At 35.9% G+C, this 15,539-nt stretch overlaps 1 protein-coding gene across 1 annotated transcript; it reads left to right on the forward strand.

The window, feature by feature from the left end:
- The first annotated feature begins 4,529 nt into the window (after nucleotides 1–4,529).
- Nucleotides 4,530–14,573, forward strand: LOC142155856 (olfactory receptor 287-like). The gene is made up of 3 exons (XM_075211068.1): nucleotides 4,530–4,560; nucleotides 7,575–7,745; nucleotides 13,618–14,573. Exons 1-3 carry the CDS (start codon nucleotides 4,530–4,532, stop codon nucleotides 14,571–14,573), a joined length of 1,158 nt encoding a protein of 385 aa, XP_075067169.1.
- The last annotated feature ends 966 nt before the right edge of the window (nucleotides 14,574–15,539 follow it).

The following is a 15,539-nucleotide window of genomic DNA, read 5'->3' on the forward strand; positions in this document are numbered from 1 at the left end:
CTGGACACAACACCATCTGGGTGGTTTTGGATAGGTGTAGCAAAATGGCTCACTTTGTCCCCTTTACTAAACTGCCCAGCACTCAAACCTTGGCTTTACTATTTGTCTGGCATATCTTTCGACTCCATGGCCTGCCTGAAATCATTGTTTCTGACCATGGCTTGCAATTTGTCACTCAGTTTAAGGAGATCTTTATATACACTCCTTGGCATCAACATCAGCCTATCATCTGCATACCATCCGCAGTCTAATGGGCAGACAGAAAGAGTTAACCAATCCTTGGAACAATATATTCGGTTATACATCTCTAAATTTCAGAACAATTGGTTATTCTTTGCTCCCTTGGGCCAAATTTGCTTATAATAATTCTTGTCATACCTTCACCTGCATGTCTCCATTCTTTTATAAATTTGGCTTCCACCCCAGGGCTAATTCTCTATCCTCTATTTCTCCTTTTGGCCTTTCTGGTATATGACCTATAGGCTCTCACCTTATAACTATTTGGAAAAAGGTCCACTTCGCCTTGCTCCTGGTCTCTTTTCGGTCCAAATCCTTTTGGGATCGCTATCACAAGAATTGCTTCCTCAAAGTTGGTGATGAAGTGTGGCTTTCCACCCCTAATATTAGGCTCCGACAATCCTGTAAGAAGTTGGGACCTAGATTCATCGGACCCTTTTGCATTATCAAAAAGGTCAACCCCGTTGCTTTCAGGCTTAAACTTCCTCTGTCCTTGAAATTTCTGAACACATTCCATTGTTCTCTATTGAAACCTGTTGTCTCTGCAAACAAATTCAGCGAAGACCAAGCCCAGTCCATATAGATGGTCACTGAAAATATATTGTAAAGAAGATCCTTGACTCAAAGAAAGTCCAAAGACAAACCCATTTCTTAGTACATGGGAAAGGCTACGGCCCAGATGAATGATCTTGGGTTTCACAGAGACGCTTCCATGCTGACAAACTCCTTAAGGAGTTCTTCAGAAAGTTTCCTGGTAAACCTGGATGATGGGGATCCTTAGTCCTTCCTCAAGGGGGGTAATGTTGCGAGATGTGGCAATCTGCCGCTCTTCTGCCCTATTTGCGTCTCCACTGCCTTAGCAACAGCCAGGTCATCTCTTCTGGTTTTTGGGTCCCAGCTGTCACAGTGGCAATGGCCGGGAAGCTCTGCCTGACTGCACCGTGCTCCGGCATTAGACACAGCCAGACACATGTGCGTACAGAATTATTTATTAATTAGTAGCTTAATGGGCTTCATTACTACCCTCTGTGCCTCTTCAGTTCTGATTGGGCGCTCTAGGTATTTAAGGCAGGGAGGGCTTAGCCTACTTGCCCGTTATAGCATTCACTGCCTGTCTTGTTTGCTGACCTGCTCTGTCTTCTGACATTTTTGATTGGTCTCCTGTTGTGACCCTGCCTGAACCTTTTGACCTTGCCTGATTGCCTGTAGCCACGATCTTTTGCCTGTGTATTGGACTTCGCCATTTTGCTTGTGACCAAGACCTTTGCTAGTTTCTTGGACCTGCTTGTTTGCTGCCTGCCCCAATCTCTAGCCTATACTCTGTCAAAGTCGTATAATTGGATGAACGAAAGTATATTGGTTAATATTGTTTTACCGTGCGATTGTGATCAGTATGCACGTAACACATGCACGGCGCGATCGCACGATAAAATACGCACGCTTTAAACTCGCATTCCGACATTTATTTATTTATATATTTCATATTTATAATGGTTCCATTCCACAGTGATTTATGAGCAGATGGCATTTAGGTTATAGTTATATATATTTGAAGGTTATATGTACACTTTAGTGATATTTAAGGTTCAGGTTGCAGGGACTATGTCACGTTTAGTATCAATCAGTATTCATCAGCAGTTGTCCGGTTCATTCACCGAAGAGATTGCACATTGCATACTCTAGTTAGCGATGTTAGGGAATAAATGTTTAAAGTGATACAGACTGTAAAATGCAAATAGACTAGTTGAAACTGGATTCTTGGCGGGTAAGTCGGAGCATATTTTGGTTTGAACTGGCCTATGACCTGCAGTACACTGGACCTTCCTGAAGCCTGGACCAATAGCAGCAAGCCACATCATCTGCATTGTTTTCTCTGTAACACTGAGTGTATATAATACAGCTTTGCTGGTACTAGCCCAGTCATTCTCTGACCACAGTATTCTGGAGTGAAGTACTGTAGCTGGTACCAGAGGAGCGCAGCGGTATGTATGTATCTTTGGTATTGGCTGTACTGTATTATAATTATGTATTGAATTGCTAAAACCTTTACATCTGCTAAATAAATTGTTTGTGTTTTGGAAACATTAGAAATCGCTTAGACAATGCTTATTGGAAAACGATAAAATTACTTTAATAACTCTGATCTTCCTGCTTGGCTATTGATCTGTGATCTGTGACCTGGAATGTCCCTGGTTTCCCAACTCCAGTATTCCAGTTTCTGAACCTGGAATTGCGGTTATTCTGATAAGCCTCTACTACCATAGAGATAAGACCTGGGGGTATCCGAGTACCTGCGAACGTATATAGTTCTACAGGAAAGGCGGCAGCTAAAGGTGAAGACCTCTACTAGTTCGGTTCTTAAGGCTTATCAATAGCCATGGTCCTAACAGCAGATAACATGGATTATTATACAGCAATCAAACTTTCTGATAACACTGTTAAGTATAACTGTTCTACAATCTTTAATGGGTAGTTAATTAGTCAGCTTCTATTATTTCTTCTACAATTACTATGATCAGAAAACTACCATATTAATTGGACTCTTTGGAACATAAACAAAAACAGTTAGGTTTTTTCCCATGACTAAGCCTAATTGGTGAAACGTATGTCGGGCACGTGATGCATGACGTCACAGACCCGGAAATAGGGAGCCGATCAGCGGGATCTCCCGCGATTGTGTCTCGTTAATCCAGAATTATTTTTCATTGCTAAATAGTAGAAAATTCCTCTGCAGAAGACTAACTTTAGGTCTCATATCAGGGGTAACACCAGTCTCATCAGGCATTGCCGATAATCACAACTGGCAGCGCAGGCTGTCTTATTAGGAGGTATACACCACGAGTGGGACCTTTAACAAGCAGCTCATACATACCCCTGTATATTTACACATGCCCAGAAAGTGCACTGTATTTTATATCTTCTATACCATAAACCTTTGTTGTTGTTAGTCTGTAGGGAAGTTATTACAACACAGCCATACATTTGGTAATACTATTATATGAAGGGACATATCTGAGGATACATCGATAGCACTCAGGTTAAGAATCACCCTGTAATGCAATCTAGCAAGATATATTTGGAATTTTCCAATATTGGATACACACTCTGCAATACTAATGCATGAAGGGATATACTTGAGAGCTAATATATCGCTAGTATTCTGGCAGATAATGACCCTATAATGCAATCTAACAATAATGGTATAATAGATTAGATTGAATTTATTTTCACAATAAAGGTGTATTATACTGTGGCACGTGTATTAACATAGGACATAAACCTAATTGTCCGGTTATTTACATTCAGACTGGGTATACATGTGAAGTAACCATCTACATTTATAGGCATTCCATTATATGTAATGCCCTTTTTGATGGTGTACTAATCATATATGGAACTGCTTGCTACTAATATCATATTTTTATAATATATCTGGTATTGCTCCCCTTTTTCTACACATGATGAGAGACACATAAATACTATATGGAAGCGTTTTATACATAAATACACACCCATGTCTCAATCTGTGTGAGATTTATATTATTCTATGTTAGCTACAGAGTGTATTGCCTATGTCCAAAGGCTCTTTCTGGAGAGACACTTCACATTAGGTCTCTATGGTCCTATGAACTATCATACTTTAATCATATAATTAGAGGACCAGACCCTAGTTATCACTAACAACTACGGTACTATACGAGTTTTCTATTTTGATAACATTGATCAGCTCCCATTTTGGGTCATTTTTAATTCTCTTTACACTATATTTAAATTCTATTCACTTGTATATTTTAATTCACCGATCCAGGTGGGATTTAGTTATCTGTCTATGTCGCATTTTTAAGTAACCATCAATAAAGTTGATTTTATATTGATATACTCTCTCGGACAGGAGTGCCTCACACACTACTTTGTTCAGTTGATATCTATTGTCATCTGTATTTGTTATTTTCAACATGGATTATTATACAGTAATCAAACTTTCTGATAACACTGTTAAGTATAACTGCTCTACAATCTTTAATGGGTAGTTAATTAGTCAGCTTCTATTATTTCTTCTACAATTACTATGATCAGAAAACTACCATATTAATTGGACTCTTTGGAACATAAACAAAAACAGTTAGGTATGCTTTGGGAATTAAAACATCTGTAAAACATAATTAAAACATGCCTACTGGACAGAAATACATATGCCTTAGAGCAACATAACCTCAAATATTCCATATAAACATTCCTGCCAAAGGTAACCATTTCTCATTTCATTCTCAAAATAGAGAAAGAGCAAAAGCATGAATAAAAGCATCAAAGTTAATATAATGGGTGAGTATTACTGAAAAATATATACTACAGAGGTAGATATTATTATGTATAATATTTATATATGCAGAAGTAAATATTAACATGTGGCAGAGGAAAGTAGTATATGGTATATATCTAGGCATGCTATTAGAGAGACACAAATGTCATAGTAAATCAACAATAAGCATAATTTTACAACAATGCTTCCTTAGTGTTACTAAGTAAATACATATGTATAATTATTTAAATTATATATTAAATACATTTTGCATTTAAACTGAAGAGTTTCCATACATTTTATAACTTCATTTAAAAAATATCTGTTTTATATGCTATTGGCCACAGACAAAAACATTTTTTTTATGTTAGTTAGTGTAAGAAATCAATATAATTAAAATTACTGCCTTTGAATGCATTGAAAGGTAACATTTTTAGAAGTTTTCATTCTTTCAAACTATAATTCTTTTGTCTGACATGCAACACTGCTGACAATGATAGGTGACATATATGTAAAACTGCTGTGCACATACTTTTGGATTTGCAACCATTGTAAGCGCCATAAAGATTATTGCATAAACTGTTTGTACATCAGTGTGTACATAAGACTATAAAGGAAGAGGTTTTATTGTATATTTAACACAATGGTTAACAAGATACTGGAGGGTATTCAATTGTTAACGAGTTGGCTTTTTCCCGGCAGCTTAAAAAAAAAATCTCCCGCGGCAATAGCGACCATTAAGTTAGCACAGCGGGAAAGCTCATGCAATTCAATTGAAAAAAAGAGGGAACGCTGCCCCTGTGAGTTAAAAATTGTGTTTGCTAGATTTTAGGGGAGTGAAGGAGAGTTTTAACGCAGTCATGTATAACACAAAAAAAAGGTTTTGCATACATTTCCATACATTAGATTGCATTACACATTGATAATATCTATATTACAGTACTCTTTAGCATATTTTTTTATTGAATTTTTTTTTGCCATAAAATCATCTATGCCATGTCAAAACCCATTACTACATTCATATTTGTACCAAAAACATATATAAATATAATTAATTAGTGATTTATTTATTTTATTTTTTTGTTTATTTTATTATTTTTTCACAAGAAAATCAACTTTCACAAGTTAGGCATTAGTGATAAACATACGTTTAACTTTTGTTCCACATTATTACATGATTTCAAATACTTTTCAGAGGTTTTTTATTTTTAACACACCCCAAAGAGGTGCGAGATAAAACAGCATATTTTCCTGTTTAACCCGCCGCGTTAAAAAACAATTGAATGGCTTTTAACACGGATGCCTCTCGCACACCCTATACTTTCAATAGACCTTCTACTGGAGCGCGAGAGGACCGTTTCATGGAAAAAAGTAATGTTAAAAATGAAATTGAATTGCGGGTAAAGTTAACCCGCTCGTAAAGTTAACCCGCTCGCTTGATAAAAAACAGCGTTAAAATGACTTAACACGGTCAAAAAAAACAACTTGATGACAATTGAATACCCCCTGAGAGCCTTTTATTCAATAATATTTTAATTCTGTGTTTCATGAGGTACATTTAAAGTATTATTTTAAAGTTGTGTGTGTGCAATTAATTTTTATTAAACAAGAACACAATTTAAAAATGGGCCTAAAACAACATGCTACCCTTTTCTAGAGACTACCAACCCTGTGTATCAGCCCCCCTAGGCTGTGTGGAGTGTCAGGCTAAATATCAATATTGGGGTCCATGGAATGGCAACTTTACAATACCAGTAATGCCAGTATAATGTCCCAACTTCCCCTTCCAATTATACCATCATACCAGTATAAATAAAAAAAAAACTCACATTTTTAATTAAAAGTTAATTGAATAAATAATCCACTTTAATAAACATTCTGTCAATTGTAGTGAGTGAGTGTCTTATTCTCGATTAATTTTTACTGATTTGGACAACTACAGTTCAAGAGAGAAGAATAAAAGAAGACTTTATTTCCTATTTAATTTTCTTGTTTGCATTACAACAGATCAATAATTTTATTTTAATGTTTAGTAAAGTGGTAAACAATAGTTTGGGTGTTTTTACAATATATCATTTTTTCACACTGGAGATTTTCATTACCATATGAATGAATTTCCAGCAGCCAGAACAAAAGTAAAAACAAGTAAATATCAACATCAAAAATGTCAAACTGAAAAATGATGCTTGCATAAATATTCAACACTGCAGACTATTATTTGTAAGGACCACATTTTTCTGCAATCATTTTAAGTCTTTTGGGGTAAGTATTTACCAGGTTTGCACATAGTTTGGAAGTTATTTATGCCCATTTATGCCCATTTTTTCTTGCAGATTTGCTCCATTTTGTTCAGGTTGGTTAGATGACACTTGTGGACTGCATCTTTTAAATAGTGCAACAGATTCTCAAATTTATGAGTTCTGGAGCAAACTGTATCAAGTTGCGATTTCACGAAATCGCGGTTACCTTTTTTTAGGGCGATTTCTCAACTGCAGACGTATGAAAGTGCGACCTCATAGGAAATCGCCGCTAAACCAATGTAACCTAAATTGCCACATTACACATTGCCATTTTTACTTTTTGTCATTTTAACAATACACATCATCATATGTATGAAGGTGCAATTTTGCAAATCGCCACTATCTTGTTCTGAAAATGCCAGATAAAAAAACGTATCTTTTGATAGGTGAGATAAGCAATAACATTATTGGTGTATGCAGGCTAGTGGTCTTTATTAAAAGGGCCCCAATTTTTTTTTCTTCTGAGGGAGTATGAAAGTGGAGAGTATTGGCAATTTGTTTGATCTGTTGCTAGCAGAAAATTAGATTTTCAATACGGAGCAAAGGAGAAGGAGAGAAAAATATCAACATCAGAAGCACCAGGGTCTGCATAGGTTCCACAGACCACAGAGCAAACAGAGCAAACTTCCTGCAGCTGCATGAGCAGGTGACAAATTATTTGGAGCCCTTGAGACCCCGCTCCTATGCTTTAACTGGGATGCAAAATTTAATGTGTGCCCTACATTTTTTTTCCACAGGCTCCTCCCAGTCTGTTTACACGCAGATTGTAGTTTTCACAGAGTCAACATTATCCAGGCACTTAACTTTAGTGTTAAGTGCCCTTACCAAACTGTTTCTTACGCGTATTTGCTTCCCTCACCAGGATTCTCATTGGCATGTGTTGAGGGTAGCTTTCTATGCGCTCTCAGGTATACCTAATGTATTCGGGACCATAGATTGCTCTCACATAGGGCTGACACCACCTCGTCTAAATGCCAAAGTCTATACCAAAACATGAAAATAATGAATGTTGTTGCATGCTATCCTGGCTCTTGCCATGATGCCTGTATCCTGCACTATTCAGCTCTCTTTCATAAAGCTCAGAGTGGTGAAATGCTGGAGGGATGGCTACTGGCAATGTGATCTAATATTTAGGCACATTCAATCATAATATACAATACTGTGCAAAAGTTTTAGGCAGGTGTAGAAAAAAATGCTTCAAAGTAAGAATGCTTTCAAAAATAGAACTGTTAATATTTTATTTTTATCATTTAGCAAAGTAAATGAACAGAAAAGAAATCTAAATCAAATCAATATTTGGTGTGACCACCCTTGCCTTCAAAACAGCCTTAATTCTTCTATGTCCACTTGCACAAAGTCAGGGATTTTGTAGGATTATAGTCAGGTGTATGATTAACCAATAATACCAAACAGGTGATATGATCATCTTTGATATTATGTTACCGTGCTGTCTACTGTATAATTTGGTATGAAAATTTACCCCTACAACCGTCTGTAGACAGTGATGAAGCAGAGGAGCTCATAACATCAGCTGATGTGGAGAATAAAGATGGGGGGAAGCTCAGAGAAAGGCTAATTTAGCTTTTTTTTCTGGTGAGTATGGTTTAACATTAACTTTAAAAGAATATTACACTGTATTTACTGTTTTGTATATATTCTTATAGATTAGTGATCATAAGCACAGGACATTGTGAATTCAAGCTCTGCCACCAATTTAAGAGTATGTGTATATTTTATAAATTAAACCAAATAGCCTAAAGAAAGTACAAAGATGATTAGAATAGTTATACCATAATTGCTAAATTAATCATCTTAACATTAAGCTCAACTGCTAATTTCTTAAAGTTTACTTTGCTTTTAAGAAAAAGAACGTACACTATAAGAATGACATTTTTAAATGTGCAAGTTAGCACTTTTATTATAGAATTCATTTTTTTTTTTTTAAAAAAAGGCACAAATGTTTTCAAAACCAATATTTACTGATAGCAATTTTTTTTTTTTCTTCATTTAGCTGTGGCCTCTGTATTTTTAGAAGCGCCTTGTTGATGGCTATCTTCCTCCCCTGATATGCACTCTAGAGCGTTGTGTAGTAGGTGGCATTGATATTGTATTTTGATCATTTACCTTTTTGTTGTTCAATCACGCCAGTGTTGCTTCGGGTCTGTGTTTGGGATTATTGTCCTGTTCAACAGTGAAATTTCTGCCAATCTTTATTTTTTAGCAAACTGAAGCAGATTTTCTTGTAATATCTTCCTGTATTTTGCATCATTCATCTGTTCTTCAGTTTTAACAAGATGCCCAGTCCTTGCTGAGGAAAAGCATGTCCACAATATGATGCTACCACCCCCATACTTCACTGTTGGGACTGTGTTTGCTGAGTAATGGTCAGTGTTAGGTTTGCACCACACATAGTGTGTTGAGGCTCATCTGACCACAACATCTTATACCACATTTTAGCTGGGTCACTCTGATGTTTTCTAACAAACTCCAAACATGCTCTGATGTGGTTTTTCTTCAGTATTGGTTTCTTTCTAGCACCCTCCCATACAGACCAGTTGAATGCAGAGCTCTTGATATAGTTGACTGGTCCACCTTCACTCAAGTAACAGCTACTGAACTCTGTAACTCCTTCAAACTGATAGTTTTTCTCTCTGTGGCTTTCCTCACAAGTCTCCTTCTTGCTCTGATGCTGAATTTTGAGGGATGACCTTGTCTAGGCAGTGTCTGATTGGTATGATCCAGCTTCCTTTTCCTCACAATTTTTCCAACAGTGCTCACTTTGGTCTTCTTTTTCTCAGCTATTCTATGACCAATGTTATTTGAAAAAGGGGGTCTTCATAAAAGATGACCGTTTTATGATTCACAGGTAGAGGCAATGTGAAAGTCAATTGTAATATCTTTCATCTGTGCAAACTTTGAGCTTCCACACCACTGGGTTTCAGAACTTATGCAAGCAGTATTTTTACTTATTTTTTTAAATCTGCAGACACATAATTAGGTATAGTTTAAAAATGTACTTTATTTGTCTATTAATTTGCAATAAAATACTGTCTGGCTCAATCTTTGTAAGTATCATTTGTAATACAGACAAATCTGTTGGCTTTTTAGAATTTTCCGGGCTGATTACTTTTGCAATCTGCTGTAACCTAAAGTGTTTTTTTTTGTGGAGGGACATATAAATAAATATATATATACAGGGCCATCTTAACAACATTATGGGCCCCCGGGCAAAGCAGTGCACCGGGGCCCCTAGATATAGAAATAGATATAGATATAGATATATAGATGTATACAGATATATATACAGATATAAATATATATATATATATATATATATATATATATATATATATATATATATATATATATATATATAGATAGATATAGATAGATATAGATAGATAGATGTACTTGCCCAGTGACCCTTGTAGGTTTTTTTGCAGGTTTTTTTCTTTTGCAGGGTTATTTATTATCATTAAGAGCCATGCCTATGGGGCCCCCGGGCAGCTGCCCATCGTGCCCAATGGAAAAGATGGCCCTGTATATTGTGTATATATATATATATATACATATATATATATATATATATATATATATATATGTATATATATATATACCACACAAAACATGCTAGGTTTCATTTTTATCAGCAGCCAATCAACCTACCTATGTTTTTCGACTGTGAGATGAAACCAGAGCACTCGGAATGCAAGCATGGGTAGAATAACACTCCACACATTGTTAATTGATTCTACTTATAAACTGTAATTTATTTTAACACGTGTTCCCATGTCTGTAAAAGATGTTATTCACTCGATTGATTGGAACATATTGCTATTGGTGTGGTAGAGCACAACCTGACATTTTCTGCATGCAATTATATGATCTGTAACTGCATCTTTGACTTTACTACTTATCCACTTATAGCAATCACTCAATCTATTGAGTCTTTATTTACATTGTTTGTCCATCATTCCCCCCATACTTGTCTCAAACACCAGCCTTAGGCTAAGTACATACTACAAGTTTTTCAGCCGATTATTGGGCCAATCACATGATAAATCTGCGTTCGGACCAATATTGTATTAGTGTGTATGCTTCAACGATGAACGATTATTGTTCCAAAGCTCATCATATCATTTGATTTGATTATTTAACTGGACTAAAAATCTTGTTCAAGATTGCAATGTGTATGCACTCATGACTGGCAGCGTCCATAGATCTCTATGGAGTGTGCAGAATCACAATCTTTTCAGACGATGGTTGTGACAGATGAAGACCACAGATCTGAAGGTAAATCTTGTAAAATGTGTTAAGTGTGTACACATGAATTGGCATGCTAATTGGTGCTAGGGTTCAGGGAAGCCAGAACCTCAGGGCCACACTTCCCCTAGAAGGGGAAATCAGAGGTTATAAGGGCCTAGCCGTACCCTTATTATCTGTGAAGCAAGAAACACAAAAGTGAAAGTGACAAACAAAAAGGTGTCATAAATAGAAAAATAAAAAAAGTGCCAAGTGGTTACAGCCCCAGATAATTGACATTTTTTCTCGCCCAGCCAAAAGGCTAGGGCAAATAATAGGGGGGAAAATAAAAGAAAGTGGTCAAGTGTGCAGGGTGCCAACATAATCTTGTATTTAAGGTGCATGACCAGTAATTTAAGGCACCCCCGGGTTGGAACTCTGGGGTCACATTAGTCCTGGACTTTCCCCGATCCTCAGTCAGAGGACCAAGTACAGTTTTGTCAAAACTGCACTTGATCTTATCCAAAAGGCCGAGAAGTGAGCAGTAAAGGGTCATTGTTTCAAAGAGTACACAAACATTATTGCAACACAATAAAATAAATACAAAAACAAACAAACAGTACTCTTACCTGTATGCTACTATTTTACTATTATAGTTAAAAATAGTACTACTGTAGTTAAAATAGAAGCAAATGAAGGCTCCAGATTACTAACATTTCAATCTTAATTAATTAACCATGTTATATTTAACCGTGGGCAGCACGGTGACAGTGGTTAGCACTTCTGCCTCACAACCCTGGGGTCATGAGTTCCATTCCTGTCCATGGTCTTATCTGTATGGAGTTGGTTTGTTTTACCCATGTTTTCGTGGGTTTCCTCCGGGTGATCCAGTTTCCTCCCACACTCAAAAAACATACTAGTTGGTTAATTGGCTGCCATCAAATTGACCTTAGTCTCTCTGTCTCTGTCTACATGTGTGTGCATATTACAAAATTTAGACTGTAAGCCCAAATGGGACAGGGACTGATGTGAAAGAGTTCTCTTTACTGCACTGCGGAATTAGTGGCACTATATAAATAACTAGTGATGATGATGATGTTAAGCTCACAAGTAGACCAGTCAGAAACATATTTAGCAAAGCTTATATTTTAAAGACAGCAAAAGAAGTAATGATAATATATACAAACAGAGAGAACTAGCGACACTATGCAATAAGCCACTTCTATTCAGCAGGATAGACTTCTTGGAAATGCCATGTACATGATGAGACTTTCTACTGACATAAGTTGTTTCATCCTGGTTAGAACTTTTCTACCTCTAAACTACTCTATATTAGAGATGAGCGGGCTCGGATTCCGCTAATCCGAGCCCACCCGAACAGCGCGGATCCGAACGGGATCCGAGCACTGTTTGGATATTTCCGGCGGGCAAAAAAATGAAAACGAGGCTCTGTCGTCCAAGTCTCGCGTCGAATCTCGCGAGTGGTGGGAGGGAGGGCCCAGAACAATTCCATCTTGTACCTCTTTTTTTGGCATTATGTGCTCAAGCTACCTCGGTGCAACCTTTTGGCCTAAAAACAATATTGTGAGGTGTTCAGAATACACTGGAAATTAGTGAAAATGATTGTTATTGAATGTTATTGAGGTTAATAATAGCGTAAGAGTGAAAAAAAAACACAAAACTGGTTTTTAGCACTTTTTATGTTTTTTTCAAAATAAATCCGAATCCAAAACCTTAAATCCGAACTAAAACCTTTCGTCAGGTGTTTTGCGAAACAAATCCGAACCCAAAACCTCAAGCAAATCCGAATCCAAAACACAAAACACGTGACACCAAAAGTGGCCGGTGCACATCCCTACTCTATATGGGTATAATACTGTATGCAAAGGTACAGTATGCAAATTACCCATGTGCATGTTCCTTATCAGCTGAGGCATGTGGGAGAGAGACCATTAACTTAGGAGATTTTCACTCTTAAGAAGTTCAGTACATCAGTGCACAATGGATTCTCCTAATGAGTTCACCTTCTAAAAATATAATTTCTTCATAGTTCAGCTTAGAAGGACAGTTGTTATATCCATTTACCAAAGAGATCCAAAAGTAACACTTGTATACTAAATTTGCTTGTTAACATCCTGGTGTTTTAAGTCATTTAAAGAAATCTAGAAAAAAGAAAATGCTGAATAAAATATAACAATATGGCATATTTTTTGTTGTTAAGGCACAATGGTAATAAACAAAACTCAGAAGAGCTAGTTTAACGTTGTATATAGGTACAATATTTGCAATAAATCCTAGCAACCAATTAGTGGCCAGCTTTAAATATCTAACTTACAAATAAAAGATAAATTTTGTTTGGTTTTCTACATTCCTTATCATATTGTTCTAATAACATTACTCAAGGTAGAGTAAAGTTGGTGATTTAATTATTATACAAATCTTCTAATAATTTCAAATGGCATGTTTAATTTTGTAGAAATAGTAATCTGACTCATATGATATGTTAAATGATTATAATATATAAACTCTTTTGTGCAGGTCATAATAAAACGGTAATAAAAAATGAAAGTTTGGTGATGGAATTTACAATTCTAGGATTCCCTGGACCTTCAACTTTGCAATATTTCTGTTTTATATTACTACTGTCCACTTATTTATTAACTCTTTTCAGCAACTTCATGATTGTGATTATTACTTTGACAGAAAGATGTCTTCACACTCCTATGTACTTTTATCTCTGCAATTTCTCAATACTAGAGGTCTGCTATGTGACTGTAACTGTTCCCAAAATTCTAGCCACCATTACTTTAGATGGACGACTCATTTCATTTTATGGTTGCATAGCCCAAATGTTCTTCTTCTTCTTTCTTAGTTCCACGGAGTGCTTCCTGTTGAGTGTCATGGCTTTTGACCGTTATTTGGCAATCTGTTATCCTTTACGATATTCGGCTCTGATGAGTATAATTATGTGTCGTAATCTATGCCTATGTTCATGGCTTGTTGGTTTTATAACCACATTTCCCCATATTGTTTTAATCTCTCAGCTCCAGTTTTGCAGTAATGTTGTTAATCATTTCTTTTGTGATACCCCTCCACTCCTACAGATTTCCTGTGTGGATACTTACCTAATTGACATCTTGGATTTTATCTGTGCTTTTATAGTAATTATAACATCCTTTTCTGTAACTTTATTTTCTTACTTATATATAGTTGCGACTATCCTAAAAATCCCTACAACTGAGGGTCGAAGGAAAGCTTTTTCTACTTGTGGTTCTCATTTAACTGTTGTCCTTACATACTACAGTACTGTTATATTTATGTATGTAAGACCAAAGGTGAGCTTCACGTCTACTCTTAATCGAGTAGTGTCAGTTTTTTATATTGTGATAACCCCCATTCTTAATCCTATTATCTATTGTTTGAGGAATAAAGACGTAAAAGACTCAATCAAGAAACGACTGACTTTAGTGAAAATGTTTTATCAGTTTCGCTAATTGTAAAATAATTAAATATGTACTTTTATGACTTGATATTAGTTGTATTTATCAACTTTATAGAGTAAGTTATTTAATACCACTTACATGTAGTATCTACATGTACTCATACCATGATTTAATAAATCTATTAAGTTGTTCACTGCATCTCATCTCCTTTTGACCCTTGACACCAAAATTTTTATGATAAGTATGCAACTGCAAGCCATAAGAATTAATTCAAGTAGAATACAATAGTTAATTGAGTTATAGAAGTAGATAGTAGATTTGTAGTCATGGCTATCGGTTCCATACTGTTTTCAAAACTAAAGGGTTAGAATACTCTTTTTTCTCACATATATTTTTAATGATCATGCATCAGGAGACCGACAACATATTTCCTGGACATGTTGAGTGGTTGTGGGAACACTAGCACATGATGACACCATCACCTCATTACAAGTTCTTCTGGAAATCAGAGTTTGTTTTATATATTTATAAAGATTATTCAGAATTTGCCAATTTACACCTACTACTGTATGTAATTAATGAGATACTGGGTAATAGATAATGCTAATAAAAAAAAATATTTAATTCAATATAGAATGTGTTATTGTAGTATAAAGGTGTATGCATTAAATAATACCGTTATAAATAAAATTGAATGTGGTGATGTGTAATAGCTAAGGGTCATTTGCATGATACATAGAATGCATAGTTGTCCTTGCCAAAAAAACTTTAAAAAAACAGAAACATATAAACTTATTGGCCACTTTATTAGGCACACCAATCTATTTCTTGGCAGGACCTTCCTTGCCCTCAGAACAACCTGATTTCTCAGTAGCATGGATTCAACAAGGTGAAAGAAATATCTATTAGAGGTTCTGGTCCCTGTTGACATGTTAGCATTAAGTTTATTGACTGTACATTAATGCTGTGAAACTCCCATTCCACCACATCCCAAAGGTGCTCTATAGGATAGCGATC

Source organism: Mixophyes fleayi, chromosome 1, assembly GCF_038048845.1.
Source record: "Mixophyes fleayi isolate aMixFle1 chromosome 1, aMixFle1.hap1, whole genome shotgun sequence".
Lineage (NCBI taxonomy): Eukaryota > Metazoa > Chordata > Amphibia > Anura > Limnodynastidae > Mixophyes > Mixophyes fleayi.